This window comes from Pygocentrus nattereri, chromosome 1 (genome assembly GCF_015220715.1).
Source record: "Pygocentrus nattereri isolate fPygNat1 chromosome 1, fPygNat1.pri, whole genome shotgun sequence".
Lineage (NCBI taxonomy): Eukaryota > Metazoa > Chordata > Actinopteri > Characiformes > Serrasalmidae > Pygocentrus > Pygocentrus nattereri.
In genome coordinates this window covers 3,256,001-3,272,638 of record NC_051211.1, presented here as the reverse complement: position 1 = coordinate 3,272,638, position 16,638 = coordinate 3,256,001, and the positions used below count along the sequence as shown (strand labels likewise).

At 41.6% G+C, this 16,638-nt stretch overlaps 1 protein-coding gene across 8 annotated transcripts in view; it reads left to right on the top strand.

The window, feature by feature from the left end:
* LOC108410904 (T-cell differentiation antigen CD6-like) overlaps window positions 1-9,940 on the top strand; it is a 34,778-nt gene extending 24,838 nt beyond the window's left edge. For all 8 annotated transcript variants that reach the window (XM_017682219.2, XM_037540513.1, XM_017682220.2 and 5 more), the window contains 7 exons: window positions 1,602-1,718; window positions 1,814-1,927; window positions 2,480-2,554; window positions 3,519-3,614; window positions 6,204-6,314; window positions 7,261-7,362; window positions 9,307-9,940. In XM_017682219.2, the coding sequence (XP_017537708.1) occupies window positions 1,602-1,718; window positions 1,814-1,927; window positions 2,480-2,554; window positions 3,519-3,614; window positions 6,204-6,314; window positions 7,261-7,362; window positions 9,307-9,431 (740 nt within the window). In that variant the 3' untranslated portion in view covers window positions 9,432-9,940. The remainder of the gene's footprint in view (window positions 1-1,601; window positions 1,719-1,813; window positions 1,928-2,479; window positions 2,555-3,518; window positions 3,615-6,203; window positions 6,315-7,260; window positions 7,363-9,306) is intronic.
* Window positions 9,941-16,638: the final 6,698 nt, after the last annotated feature.

Genomic DNA, 16,638 nt, shown 5'->3' with positions numbered 1-16,638 from the left:
AACAGCCGTGACCTTGCCATGATGAAGTGTTCAAAAAATTATTTTTAGATTCATAGAAAGATGCTGAAGGTTCCTGTAATGAAAAACTTTCTCTGTTTTATAAATAATATGAATGATGTAAACTTTTAAAACCTAAAGTTTATACTGTATGCCCAGTCTATACAGTCCATATATGAAAACTCATTACAACAGTTTATTGTTTTTGTGTCGTCACAAATGTGACATATATGCATATATTCTACTGCTCAGCCTACAGCAGTCTAGCCCCACCCATTCATGCTGGGCTTCTAAAGAGTCTTTCAGCCCGAACTGCTTTTTGAATGAGGCCAGTCAGAACAGAGCTCTATATACACTCTATGATCACAACATTATGACTTGTTTCTACGCTCACTGTCCACTTTATCAGCTCCACTTACTGTATAGCTGCACTTTGTAGTTCTACAGTTACTGACTGTAGTCCATCTGTTTCTCTGATACTCTGATACCCTGTTCTTCTGTGGTCAGGACCCCCATGGACCCTCACAGAGCAGGTACTGTTTGGGTGGTGGATCATTCCCAGCACTACAGTGAACATGTCCAAATTGTGCCCAATTCTGTCGTTGTCACGGTGTCATGTGACTTGTTAGAGATACAAGGATCCAGGTGTGAATGGGGAGCCGGGCTGTTAAATTTGGTATTTTGGGTACAATTCACTCATACTGACTACTGGATATTCAACACGGCACCTCATGGTAAAGAATCTCTGAGGATGTGAGAAATAGAACTGTTGCTCTCCACAAAGACACCTAGTCTATAAGAAGACTGCTAACACCCTGAAACTGAGCTGTAGCACGGCGGCCAAGGTCATACAGCGGTTTTCCACGACAGGTTCCACTCGGAACAGGCCTCGCCAGGGTCTACCAGAGATGTTGCGTCCATGTGTTCAGTGTCATATCCAGAAGTTGGCTTCAAAAAATAGACACATGAGTGCTGCCAGCATTGCTGCAGAGGTTGAAGAAATGGGAGATCAGCCTGCTAGTGCTCAGACTATGCGCCACACAATGCATGGCAGTTTTCCAACATGATAACGACCCCAAACACACCTCCAAGATGACAACTGCCTTGCGGAAGGTAAAGGTGATGGACTGGAAAATTATGTATCCAGACCTGAACCCAATTGAGCACCTGTGGGGCATCCAGGAGCAGAAGGAGGAGGAGCGCAAGGTGTCTAACATCCACCAGCTTCGTGACGTCATCATGGAGGAGTGGAAGAGGATTCCATTGCAGCGCTGGTGAATTCCATTCCCAAGAGGGTTCAGGCAGTGCTAGATAATAATGGTGGTCACAGAAAAATATTGACACTTTAAGCAGAATTTGGACATGTTGACTGTGAGGTGGACTCACTTGTGTTGCCAGTTATTTAGACATTAATGTCTAGTTTAATTTCTGTAGTGTTGTCCTACAGTTGTAATATGAAAAGATATAAAATATTTGCAGAAATGTGAGGGGTGTACTCACTTTTATGAGATACTATGTATATATATATATATATATATATATATATATATATTTAGATAGATAGATAGTCCAAAGCTGCGCTGTGTGTCTTCCGTCTCCCACAGCTCTCAAGGTTCAGCAGCAATATGCCAGTCTACAGACGGCTGCAGGGGCTGAAGAGAACAACTACAGAGACGGCATCCACCTCGTTAAGGTCACCAATAATGAACCCCAACTCGGCGGTCAGTGCACACGCCTACTGAAACGACCTGAGCATATTTATCGACTCCCTTACAAGACAGTGGTCTCTGAATTTATACCAATTGTGTCTCTGCAGCTCAGATAGTGCCCCCGCAGATGTGGACTCAGAGCAGCGTTGAGAGCGGGGACACAGACTACGATCCGAGTGACAGCGGGCCGGACACACCCTTCCCCCTGTCCACCTTCCGCAGTGAGCCTAGATTAAAACACACACACACACACACACACACACACACACACACACACACACACACACACACACACACACACACACACACACAGACATGTATATTGTGTAAAATAAACAGAGGAAAACTACAGAATAAAAGAAAAAAAATATATATTTTGAAGCACTTTGATGTGCATTTCCACTACTTCATGAAAAAAAAGATTGTTATTATTATTATTATTATTTTTATTATTTTTATTAATCTATTGTAGCAAAAGTATTTTAAAAATGTAGGGGAGGGCAACGTGATGGTAGTTTATTGATACTGTAATAACTCTTACAATAACATATCAAAACATGCTTTTCTGTATTTAAAGAACATGTTTAATTACATTAAAATTAAAATATATAGAAAATGTTAAATATACTCATAATTTGTGTTGCTATTTTCTAAATAAGTGTGACTGTTGGTCAGTTACTGATCAAACCTCAGAAAAACGAAGTGTTGAAATATGTAGTATTGTGGCGATATTTGTGTACTACAGTAAAAACTGCTGAACCCCCTGATTACAGACTCTATGCGGTACAGTGCGGAGAGCCGGAATCCGGCTCTGAAAGGCGCCAACCTGCACTGTGTGACTGAGGAGGGTGAGTGTGGAGTTTCATAAACATGTGCTTTTATCTGCAGTCAGAAGGCTTTAAGGGCAATTCCACTACTTTTTCAAACCTTCCTCCTAATTAAGTGTTTGAGGTGTAAACAGAGTCATTTTGAGTGGTTTGGTGTGAAATGGTTCAGAAGTCTTTACAGTGGTGGTGATGGGAACCAGGGGTCGCCATGACTACAACACAGATATAGACACTTTATTTACCATCCAGAACCACCAGAGAACCTACACGGGTCTCCCGAGTTTGTATGGAATGTTGATGATGGAAAATAGTGGAAAACCTGAAAAAAGTGTTCTGTGGGGACAATTTTGCCTGCATGTATCCCTCCACCATGAATAGATTTTAGGTCCAAAATCTTCTCAAAACTATCATAACACAGCGTCTCAGTCATCAGGCAGTGAATTCAGAACCATTTCATATAGGAACTTTCTGTGAGGAGCTTTTAGAGGGGGACGTCTGGTTCCCATCACCACCACTGTGAACAATTCTGATTTGAACAAAACTGATTGACTGACTGACCTACTGAATGACTGACTGATTGATTGACTGAGTGAGTCAGTTATTGACTGATTGATTTATTGACTTATTGATTCATTGATTGACTGACTGACTGGCTGACTGAGTGATTGACTGACTGACTGACTGACTGACTGACTGACAGAGTGATTGGCTGACTGAATGATTGACTGGCTGACAGACTGACTGAGTGATTGACTGACTGGCTATTTGAGTGATTGACTGGCTGACTGACTGACTGATTTATTGATCAATATTGTGAAACCTGTTATGTAGAAGGTAGTTTGGCCCATATATGATCCCTTCTAGTTTAAGATTTAATAAAAAACCCATTTGTGTCACTTTATTTACTCGTGTCCTCGACACCAACACATGAACCAAAGTTCATATATTACAGTAGGACTGTTCTGTACTGACTGATGATGTTTAGATTCAGGAGCTCCTGGTGATGCTGCAATGCAAGGACACCAACAGCAGCCCTACACAGCCAACGGCACATTCCACGGCCTCACTGCTGCCCCGAGTGGTAGGAGTTCATTATTCCATTGTTTCATTATTGGAATTACTATCTGATTTGCTCTGAGACTCATTTAGAGTTTTGTGTGGATGTGTGGAGGAGAGCATTTAACCCTTTTTCACTCAGAAACAAACTGCCTTTACATGACCTTCAGTGCAGGCATACATGTTTAAGAACTGACAAAATATGATTGTTGGCCAAACGAAAAAGTTCACATTAATCAAAGCAGGGAGGTCTTTTATCTACTTGATGTTAAAGCGGCAGGTTTTTGTGCCTAATAAAGAGGAGCTAGTGGTTTAGCTAAGAGTGCTGCCCCTTCAGATGAGCCAATGCTAAAGCTAACATTGGCGCTACGCAGTCAGAGGAACAAGGAGGCCTCATTGTCATAAAGAAACAAAGTCTTAATGAAACAATAAAATAAGTATTAAAATGTGCATCAATTTTCACCTTTACACACAGTGTTTTAGTCAGTAATGTGCTGTATAGTCCTTAATCTGAATTATTTATCAATTTAACTGACAACTGTCACACCTGCTACCAATCCGCATACGCTTCAGGACTACAATTCCCAAGAACCATTGCAAGATCACAGGACACAACACCATTGACCTATCAGAGATCCAGATCACCTGAATACTGATTCCTCACAGCTGTGCAGTTTGGTCATATGATACTTTAGTCCAGGCCTTTCTGAAGTATTGTTTTCTCTGGAGACTCACTGAGCGTTCTTACCTGTGTGTATCATCTTCGTGTATGACTTCCTGCCTGTGATTTCTCTCCACCCTGTTTTTGGACTTTCCCTTTTGGTACCTACGCTTCGTCTGTTTGCTGCTTTGGTTTTTTTGACTCTGCCTGTTTTGTGGATTTTGCCCTGCCTTGCTCTTTCTTGTTATGCTTGCCTTGGTCATTGTATGGATTATCCTGGAAATGACCAATGCCTGTTTTTTCAGTCCTCTCTGCCTGTCCTCAGGTAAAACTTCACCATTGTTTTTGAACCACGAGCATCTGCTTTCTGACCGCACGTCACAACAACACATAAATGAAGAGAAGCTAACTGGGTTAGTTCTGGCAAACTGACCTCACCCGTATCCAGTAGTTATTTATTGTTAGCAGATACAGTAACCCAGATGCCCTCAAGATGATCTGGGTAGTGCAGGTCAGGCATTAAACATCCAGGGAAATTTTTTATCTACTTGATATTAAAGCAACAGGTTTCCACATCTAAAAAAGGAAAGGTTTAGATAAGAGTTCTGCCCCTTCGGATGAGCTGATGCTAAAGCTAACATTGGAGCTAGTCAGAGCAACAAGGAGGCCTCAGTTTCTTTCACATAAAGTCACAATGAAACAATAAAATGAGTATTAATGCTGATTCATTTTCTCCTTTGTTTTGATCACTAATGAGGGCCCTTTATAGTCCTGTTCAGTCAGAATGATTAAGTTAACTGTCAACAGATGCATTTAGAAAAGCTAACTGGGTTAGTTCTAGCTAACTGTTCTTAATGTTCTGCAATGTTATTTATTGTTAGCAAATACCCAGATACTCTATATTTCCAAAAGTTTTCACTCACCCATCCAAATCATTGAACTCAGGTGTTCCAGTCACTTCCGTGGCCACAGGTGTATAAAGCCGAGCCCCTAGGCCTGCAGACTGCTTCTACAGACATTAGTGAAAGAATGGGTCGCTCTCAGGAGCTCAGTGAATTCCAGCGTGGTGCCGTGATCGGACGCCACCTGTGCAGCAAGTCCAGTCGTGAAATTTCCTCACTACTAAATATTCCACAGTCCACTGTCAGTGGGATTATAACAAAGTGGAAGCGATTGGGAACGACAGCAACTCAGCCACGAAGTGGTCGGCCACGTAAAATGACAGAGTGGGGTCAGCGGATGCTGAGGGGCATAGTGCGCAGAGGTCACCGACTTTCTGCAGAGTCAATCACTACAGACCTCCAAACTACATGTGGCCTTCAGATCAGCTCAAGAACAGCGTAGAGAGCTTCATGGAATGGGTTTCCATGGCCGAGCAGCCGCATCCAAGCCTTACATCACCAAGCGCAATGCAAAGCGTGGAATGCAGTGGAGTAAAGCGCCGCCACTGGACTCTAGAGCAGTGGAGACGTGGTCAAAAATTCCCATAAACACACTCCTAACCCTTGTGGAAAGCCTTCCCAGAAGAGCTGAAGCTGTTATAGCTGCAAAGGGTGGGCCGACATCATATTAAACCCTATGGATTAAGAATGGGATCTCACTCAAGTTCATACACGTGTGAAGCCAGACAAGCAAAAACTTTTAGAAATATAGTGTAAAACCCAGATACAGACCAGATGATCCGGGTAGTGTGGGTCAGGCGGGTTACACATCCCTCACTAACACCTCTCCATTTGTTCTGAGGAGTTCTTTTGAAGTTCTGAGGAGTTTGCTTGGTGTCATGGAAAAACAGTCAATCATTGTTGTAGCAAACAGTCAGTTTTGCTTCTGTATTAGTTGACCGTCCAAAGAAGGTTCATTATTCATAACCATGATTTACCTGTATTAATACTTACTTTGGGATTCCTGAATACAGGGCCACTCTGAGACCTCTGTTCCCTTTATCCCCTGTAGAGGACTCGTTTGATACCTCCAGCACCTCGTCGGGAGAGATTTATGAGAATACAGGCCTCAGCGAGAATTATGAAAATACTGGAGATGACAGAAATGACCTGCAAACTGCAAGTAAGCTTTAATTTAAAATCTCGAAATATGCTGACGGGAATTCTCAGGTAAAACAAATGTACACATTTTCTTATCCTTAATGCAGTTAATCAGCTACACACACAAACCTACACACATGTATAGGTTTTGTATATAATGAGTTTTTAAAAATAGTAACAGGTGACAAAAATGTTTAATTTCTCTACGATGGTATTAATTGTAATAGAGCATTAATATTTCTTAAATGCACCAACTTGTATCACAAAAAATACATCCATAATGCACAAACACACACACACACACACACACACACACACACACACACACATATATATATATATATATATATATATATATATTGCTGCTGTCAGAACAAAACCTCATATCTCCATTTTTGTCGTTTTTCAGTTTTTGGCATAATCAGAAAATGCCTGTTGTTATTTACATTGTGTGTAAATTTCATGAAGAATGGACCAAAATAAATGTCCCAAAATTAATGGAAAAAGGTCTGGTTCCATTGACTTACATTGAAGTTAATGTAAGTTTTTTCCTTCTCCTGTAAAGTTACCATTTTGGAGATATGAGTTTTGTTCCGACAAACAGTGGTATATATATATATATATGTACATGTATGCATTGCTATGTATAATCATACACACACACATGTAAACCTATATATCGCTGTTGTTGTAAGATAACCTCGTATCTCCAAAATGTAAATTTACAGGAGAAAGAAAAAACCTACTTAATTTTTAATGTAAGTGAATGGAACCAGACTACAGAGGGCAACAGGCATTTTCAAATGATGTAACTGAAACTGAAAAACATCAAAAATAAAATGGATATATGAGGTTTTCTTCTGACAACAGTGATGTGTGTGTGTGTGTGTGTGTGTGTGTGTTATCTGTCAGATTGAAGAGCTTCAGTATGATGTTAGAACAGTTCTAAGTGTAATGTGTATGTTCAGCGCTGCCCTACCCGGACCCTCCCAGCTACAGTACTGAGAACCTCCTCAACCAGCCTGATGACTCGCCCCAAAACCAGAGCAACGGCTTCATATCCAACCAGGGTCTGTAAATACTGCATGACCGAGCTGCTCTCCTCATAAAATGTGCTGTCTGTCTGTCTGTCTGTCTGTCTGTCTGCCTGTCTGTCTATCTCCAGTACTATCTATAAATCAGAGATTGCTTTTTTTAAATTTCATTAGGTACAAGTGATTCATTTTTCAGGAGGTGTTTCTGAGCAGACTATATATATGCTAAGACAGGAGAAAGTGAAAAATCAAGGAATATTAAAACAGGAGTTTCCAAAACTGGAGTGCAAAAACCAAATAAAAGCTCCAGAGAAAATGTGGCTCCTAACAACCACCTGGAAGAGCTGGTCGACACCAAAACTTCCCCCATCAGATAAACAGCGCTTAAAGCTTCCATCTCTGAGAGAGAGGAGAAGATCAAGCTGCTTCAGATCTGAAAACATCCACAGGTGTTTCTGTCCATCCTTCCACTGTGAGAAGACCACTCAGCACTGTGGGTCTGAAAGGATGTGTAGCTGATCAAGACGAACCTCACTGAGAAAAGGAGACAGACACAAAAGAAGAACCTTGCCACCAGATCACCAAAACTGGACGTTTGAGATGTGGAGGAGGTTTTATGGACTGAAGGGTATAAATTAGTATTCTGGATTGACTGGGAGAAGCAGAAAATGATGAACCAGCTTCTAAGACTGAACTTTGGAGGCTTCTTTGATTCTTTGAGGAACTGAAAGTGAGTCTCCTGAAAAGAATGGAAGCTGGAATAAAGACAAAGAGTGGATAATAAATACTGGAAATCGTATTTAGTTGTTCTAGCAGTGTTTATTTTGAGTTAAATATGCTTCTTTTTTGCCTGATGCTGAAAAATGAATAACTTGTACTTAAAGATGAAATGGATTATGAAACAGTTGAGATGTAAAGAGAGTCGTTCGGAACGGTTTGGTGTGAAATGGTTCAGATGGCTTTACAGTGGTGGTGATGGGAACCAGGGGTCGCCATGACTACAACACAGATATAGGCATTTTATTTACCATCCAGAACCACCAGAGAACCTACATAGTAAAATACTGGCACTACCTTGCCTTATAATGCATTTGGAGAGTTTAATGCCTCTAAAGCTCTCTCTCAGAAAACGACATACACAGTAAAAGTTATGATTATGCTACTTAATCTCTGAGGCAGTTTTATGATGATCTTGAGATGCATTTTACCCTAAAACATCTCTGTTGTAGGAAGAAAACCTCGTATCTCCATTTTTGATGTTTTCCAGTTTTGATATCATCTGAAAGTACCTGTTTCCCTTTACATTGTATGTAAATTTCATGATGAATGGACCAAAGGAAACGGCCCAAAATGACTTGGACAGACGTCTGGTTCCATTGACCTACATTAAAAGTAAAGAACGTTTTCACCTTCTCCTGTAAAGTTACCATTTTGGAGATATAAGGTTTTGTTCCTACAACAGTATGGTTTTAAATGGATTCATAGCGGAGGGGTACATGCAGGGTGTTATACGGCAAAATAGTCCCCAGTAAAAACGTATTGTTTCAGAATGATCACTATTTTACTATCATCAGTATTACATATAAAACGTGTAGGTTCGCTGGTGGCTCTGGATAGTTGTAGTCACGGTGACCCCTGGTTCCCATCACCACCACTGTAAAGACATCTATGTAAAGTATCTATGATCAGCCATTTCACACCAAACCACTCTGAATGATGTTTATATCTCAATGGCTGAAATACACAGAAAACTTGAAAAATTAGTTGAATTCCCCTTTAATGGCTTTGATATAAATAAATAAGAGTGGCCTCTGACTTTTGCACGGTACTGTATGTGGGGAAAAGAGCCCATTGTAGAAAAACGCCTTCACAATTGGTCAGAACGAACTGACCACACATTCTGCCTCAGCATAACATGTTTGATCAAAGCCAGTTTACTGCAGAAAGACTAACAGTGCTGTGTTTCTTTATCTCTCTCAGGGTTCGGCGTGAAGCCGAGCTATGAAGACGATTCCCCCATATACTCTCCCGTCAGCGCCGACGTGGACCCCTACACCTCCGACAGCGACTACGACGATGTCGGCTGCTTACAGAGGCCTCACTAATGACCTGACTTTAAAACTCACCTGTTTTATGCTGATGCCTGAGAACCACACACCCTGTCCCTACATGCACATTCACATCTCTGATTTAACTCTTTCTTTATTACAAGTTTGTCTGAATCATTTCTGCAAGAAACAAAGTCTGAGAGGGGACTGAACACAGTGAAGGACTGTTCAGTACTGAGTGCTGGAGTGGATTCACGTCCATCGCCTGACTTCATATTTACATTCTTTGCCATGTATAACATAAGACGTGCTCCTAAACAGCACCTTCTCTCGGAGTATCTATAAATAAATACATAAAGCTGCACATTTAAGGCTGGTGCCTGTTACAGATTGAGGCCTGGGCTGTCGAGCGTCGTGAAAAGACGTTATATTGAGAAACTCAGCCGCTGAAACCTGACAAAGATGTTCATCTCAAAGCAATTCTTACACATTTGTAAACATTTTGAGCACAAATGTCTAAAATCTGTATTTTTCTAGCTGTAAATGTATAAACCTGTTTCAAAGAATGTGTGTGCATGTAATCCTTAGAACTAACCACATGGTGGCAGCACACCCATTTCACAAAGGTTACACAGTAGAGGCCATTCTTGAGGCCTTTGTATTTAGGCTTTGTTTAATTCAATAATAATAAATGTCATTATTATTATTATTAGTATTATTATTACTTTATCTTTTTCCAAGTAATTTTGGGCCGTTTCCTTTGGTCCATTCATTATGACATTTACATACAATATAAAGGACAACAGGCACTTTCAAATGATGTCTTTCTTCCGACAACAGCAAATATATACTGTCTATATCAAATAATTAGCATTTTTTACTAGTAATTATTCATTTATACTATCACTAGTACTAGTTTCAGAGCAGAAAGTATTTTTGACACCATTTCAATAGTTTTACCGCTTTATTAGTGCTACTGCTGTATTAGTCCATCATGCACTTGGCACTGAGAAAGTTAAAGTGTTTATAATTGCTCTTGTAATTCCTGTTGCACTGTAATGTGATCTAAACGGAGGTGATGTAATGGAAAATGTTCGACTTACGCAGCAGGTTTATCTCCCTGTACCCCTCATTGGCGAAAGTTGTGCTGATTTATCCCCCCATAGTTCAGCCTCACTACACAGGGCTGTGTTTAACCCCAGTTTTAAAACATTAGAAACATTATTTCAATACACACACACACACACACACACACACACATTTTCTAAGCCGCTTCTCCCTCAGGGTCGCGGGGGGGGGTGGTGCTGGAGCCTATCCCAGCGGTCATCGGGCGGAAGGCAGAATACGCCCTGGACAGGTTATTTCAATATATGAAACAAAAATTTGTAACACTTTATTTGGATGGTCCACTGTAGATGGTTTGTAGATGCTCAGTCAATCTATAACTAACACTCAACTAAACGTCTATTCAGTGCAAATGAACTTCAAGTTGAAGGTGAGACTCTATTAAACCTAACCCTGAGCTCAAGGCAAAAGCTACACCTACTCTTCAGGTAACTCCAAATTTAATGCTGTTAATAATCGACTCACTGTCACAAAGTATGTCAATAACATAAATATCTGTAGGTCATCTATAGGGGACTGTCCAAATAAAGTGTGACCTGTTAATTATTTATAGAAATAACACTCAGGTGTAATTGAAAGCTTAATATCAGTGGGAATACATGGCAATTTGGAATTTGTCCGGAAGAATTTCTGTGGGTGCCGAGAACTGCGACGCAGTGTTTAAAAAAATTATTCAAATTTTTTTATTAGTGACTGTGCATTGCAAAGCAACAGCCTCGGTAACCGCCTGGGATACCATAGCACCCACCTGGAATGCCATACCACAGCAACCACCTGGGATACCATAGCAACTACCTAGTAACACCTAAGCAACTATCTTTGATACCAGAGCAACCATCTAGCAACACCTTAGCAACCACCTGGGATACCATACTAGGATACCATACTAAATGCCTAGCAATACCATATTACTCACCTGGGATACCATAGCAACCACCTTGCAGCACCATAGCAACCACATGTGATACTATTGCGAAACAAAGCAAAGCATTGCAAAGCAACTGCCAGCAACACATTAGCAACCACCTGGGATACCATACCAAATGCCTAGCGAAACAACAGCAACCACCTGGAATTCCACAGCAACTACCTATCAACAGCCTAGCTACCATTTAAAATACCACAGCAACTGCCTGGCAACCGTCCCCAAATCGCTTAAGCTGCGCAGTCAGTCTGCGTTTTCTTCAGGAAATGCACTTTTCAAGTTTTATGCTTTTTCTCTGAAAAGTTAGATTTCTGTCATATTAATAATTAATATTATTAATTAACAAATGCAAATTTTCACAGACCCACCTCCATCTTTAGATGTGGCGTTGAAGATGAAATCAGTGCCTGAGCTGATCCACAGCCACTTCATTCAGTCTTATTTCAAAGCGGTCAAAGTGATTCTGGAGTTGTTTTTACAGGCAACGTGCTAATAAAACTCAAACCCTGGTGTTTCAGTGGAGTATAAGCAGAAGTTAATGGAACTTCTAGTCATAATCAGCGCCAGATTAAGATCCTGTGGTGCTTTATCTCCATGAACTGCTCGCCCGAGAAGATGCTAAAATGATCCTGTCTGTGTTTAACGCATAAAAACATCACTGTCCATTAAATTTACACACATTACACATTGCGTAAGGATATTATTACCTGGATCTTTATTTAAGGCTGACTAATTGCTGAGTGAGTAGAACTCTAGTAAGCTGGATGTTTCAAACTTGTTAGGTTTGATTTAAAGCTGCACTGTGTTTAGGACCTTTTGGCCAGTCACCCAGGTCACCCAAATGGTAGATCCAGCCATTATCATCTGCTAACTGGGGGCAAGACTGGCCTTTATTTTCAATCAGTCCCTGTTGGAATACTATTTTTTCACGTGCCCTCGCCAGCTTTGCCTACCGACTTGGAAGTGCATCCCGGCAACATTACACAAGTGGCCAAAAGGATTAGAGGACAGTGAGGAGTGAACTAGTGCAGCCTCAGGAAGCTAATCAGCTAGCCATGCAAATTTTGTACTGAAAAATGTATTTCGAGGAGTGCAAACTGAACAAAAGCGCATGTTTTGTGAATAACTGCTGTGTCTGGCGTTAAGCTTTGATGCGCTGTACCGTCTTTACTTTTTTGGGTGCTAGCTGTGTGGCCTTTAGCTTGCTAACTAGCAGGCTAGCAGAGTAATGATGTACCTGCAGTCATGAACGCCAGACAAGACCTAGCCTGAACTCAGCAAATCGAATGTTATGGTTTTGAAACATTAAGTACTTTTATTGCTTTACCATCTCTGCAGGACAAAATAGCATAAACCAGCATGACTGGTCACCAGTAAAACCAGCATATCTCTGCTGTCGGAAGAAAACCTTGCATCTCCATTTTTGTCGTTTTTCAGTTTTTCATATAATTTGAATATGCATGTCGCCCTTTACGTTGTATGTAAATTTCACGAGGAATGGACCAAAAGAAACAGCCCAAAATGACTTGTCAAAAAGTCTGGTTCCATTGACTTACATTAAACATAAAGTAGGTTTTTTCCTTTTCCTGTAAAGTTATCATTTTGGAGATACGAGGTTTTGTTCTGACTACAGTGGGATGTTGTGTTCTTAATTGCTGGCGTGTGTCACGATGGGCCCCTCCCAGTCCTGTCCATGTGCTTTTCATTTACTTTGTCATGCACATGCTTTGTTTTGGTTTAGTCCAGCCCCTTGTTTTGTGACTCCGCCCCTGATTGTCGCCACCTGTTTTCCGTCTGTCCCTCGTTATCCCTGTGTTTTATAAGCCCCGTGTTTGCCCTTTGTGTTTGCTGGTCTTTGTTTGATGTTTGAATTGTTGTTTGGATGTTTGTAGTGTTTGATTCTTATTTGAGGTTCTGTGTTTCCGTTTGTCATGTCTGACCTACATTCTCTCCGTTTTGGCTGTTTGAACTTGGACCGTTTCGACTATAACCCTGAATTTGCCCTTAACAAAAGTTGCTTATCTCAGCACGTGCGTCCGCCTCATCACTCCCCAGCGTTGCAGCGTGCTGGTTAATCACATTATTGGGCGACCAGCTAAATTGGCACCAAATTATTAATTAACCCTTAATAGTCACACAGCGGGGAAATCTGACCTCCACAATAAACCCATCAATGCGGTGGGCAGCACCCGGGGAACAGTTGGGGGTTCGGTGTCTTGCTCAAGGACACTTGCAGCCCATGACTACCCCAGGGTTAGGGGACCGAACCGACAACCTTCCGGTCATAGGGCTGGTTCCCTAACTTGCAGCCCATGACTACCCCAGATGAGTGCTAGACCAACATAAACCAACTTAAAATTTGGCATTAATGCTGGTCTGCGCTGTTTTTATTTTCTGGCAGGCTTGTGAACAGCTTTTTAAGGCTTGAAAAGGGAAATGTGCCAGATCACATTGGGCCTCACTCTCCAATGTTTTCCTCCGTTTGTTCTTAAATGTGTTCTTGAGAGTCTACGGCCGACTCATGACGTGTTCCTAAAGCGCAGAACCGTTCTCACCTTGGTGCTCTTGAGTGTGTAGTCTGTTCTTACCTTCAAATACCAAATAAGACAACACTGGTGAATGTCAGAGTCTTTGTGAAAACTGCTTATGTGGGTTTAAAGAAGAAATTTCTTCTTAAGAACGGTTGGTGAATGAGGCCCAATGATTTCTGAGCAAGTTCTGCTGCTGGAGCCGACTCTTGTGCTTACTCAGTCCCTCACCTTTCCAAGGGCTGATATATCAACTTCAAGTGAGCTAATACATTAAGGGAATGACCCTTACAATGGCATTTGGGGTCCCCTGAGGGGAAATTTCCATCGTTTTCAGCGAAATTCCACCAGCTTTTCAAAATTTCCACATAATCATTGAGACATTCAGAGCTGTTTGATGTAAAATGCTTCATTCTGGAGACTCTAGCTGACTCTGGTGATAGGAACCAGAGGTTACCTTGTCTAGAACACAAATACGGCGATTTTATTAGCTATCCAAAACCGCCAGTGAACATCAAAGTTTTCTTACAACTGCTAAAAACTATGGTAGAACAATATTTCAGACATCAGGCAGTGTACATGTCATGTGCAGGAGTTTATTACAGGCAGAAATTCTGCTTCAGTAAGTTCCTCTACAATGATGTATTACAAATCAAACCACTCTGAACGAAGTTGTTTACATCTTAACCACTGAATTCTGCTGAAATTTGGAAACAATGGAAGAAGTCCCCTTTAATCGGGTTCTTCAGGTGCTGCAGAGATGCTTTGATCAGAGAATAAGATAAGTTCTAGAGAAATTGCACAAGTGGAATTGAACACACGCCACCCCCACACTCACACCACAAATTGCACTGAGGCCCTGATTATTTTCTCTTGAGAAACAGATTAAAAGATTAAAATAACTGTTTTGTCCTACCACATTTAAATCATTCCCAATGGAATGATTAGCCTTTCGCCTTATCCCAGATTTTTTGACTAGGTGGTGTATTGTCTCATGGATTAGGAATATCTGACGAGGTGATTGGGCAGGGTTTTTTAATTCGCTTAAACAAATGTATGAAGAAAGATTTCACTTGCTCACAGGATCCACATGCATTTTAATTTGTCTGGACAGGCCACTAAAAAGGCCCAAAGACTCTCATCATACAGGGCTGAAATGGCCTTTAACCTAAAACCACAAAAGAATGACTTACTTTCTTTTAACCCTTCCTGGATCGGGGCCTTGTCATAGTGGAAGGGCTTGTGTGGTACTGAGATCTTCAGAGCTACATCATCTGGAGCAATATACTCCCTCTAGGGTCTCCCAGGGCGAACAGGTCTGGAGTGAAGACCTCGATCCGAAAACCCTGCATGAAAAACTGACACAGATGATCGTATACCTGTCTGGGTAGTGGGTCACAGGGACCTACCCCTGGAGCCAGGCCTGTGGGTAGCGTCCCCCGGAGAGCGCCTGGTGGCCAGGCAGCCCACTTAACCTGGCCGTGCACAGGCCAAAGAGGCAACATGGGGAGACCATGTGGGCCCACCAACCACAAGGTCCAGCATGGGGGAGCGGAGCAGTGCCGTATAGGCAGCGGGAGATTGCAGGGATCGTATATCTCCAAGTTGGCCTGGGAGCGGCTTGGGGTCCCCGGGAACGAGCTGGAGGAAGTTGCGGAGGAACAGGATCGCCTGGGATTCTCTGTTCTCCCAACTGCTACCACGACCCGATCTGGACTAAGCGGTTAACCATGATGATGATGATGAACTTTCTTTTTAACTCCACATGACTGGTAAACAAGATCCACTCAAAGGGAAATTTCACTGTTTTCTTTTTTAATTTTCAGCATAATTAATTAGTTTAATGCCTCTAAAAGCTCCATCATAGCAATGCATTACTCTTAACTTAAAACAGGTTCTAAATTATACCAAAAAGGGGCCAGCACGATTTGCTTTGTTCTAGACAGAACTTTCAGGTTCCACAGATGAACACTCACAGCAGAAAGAGTTGTACTGATGAGCTCAGTGACTTTAAATGTGCCACTGTTATAGGATGGCACCTCTGCCACAAGTCAGTTTGTGAAATTTCTGGCCCAGTCAACTGTAAGTGCTGTTATTGTGATATGAAAGAGTCTAGAAGCAACAACAACTCAGCCAAGAAGCTAGATCTCACAAACTCACATAGTGGGGCCATTGAGTGCTGAAGCACATAGCACGTAAAAATCACCTGTCTTCTGTAAAAATGTCCTGTTGCATCACTCACTACAGGCTTCTAAACTGCCTCTGAAAGCAATATCAGCACAAGAACTGTGTATCAGGAATGTCATGGAAAAGGTTTCCTTGGCAGAGCAGCAGCACCAAAGCCTAAGATCTCTATGCACAATGCCAAGCGTCGGCCGGAGTGGTGTAAAGCAGCCACTGAACACTTTTAGAAACTGGAACGTCTGTTGTGAGCCAGGCCTTCTAATATCTAACCTAATATCAGTGCCTGACCTAACAAATTTTGTTTTGACTGAATGGGCACAAATTCCCACAGACACATTCCAAAATCTTGTGGAAAGTGTTTCCAGGACAGTGGAGGCTGTTAAAGCCGCAAAGAGGGACAAATCCATATTGATGCCCTTTTAGGCCTTTTTCATTTAATATAATCCTCAAGTTTGTTGCATTTACACTCTGCACATATTGTCGTAGCTCTTATTTCATTGTT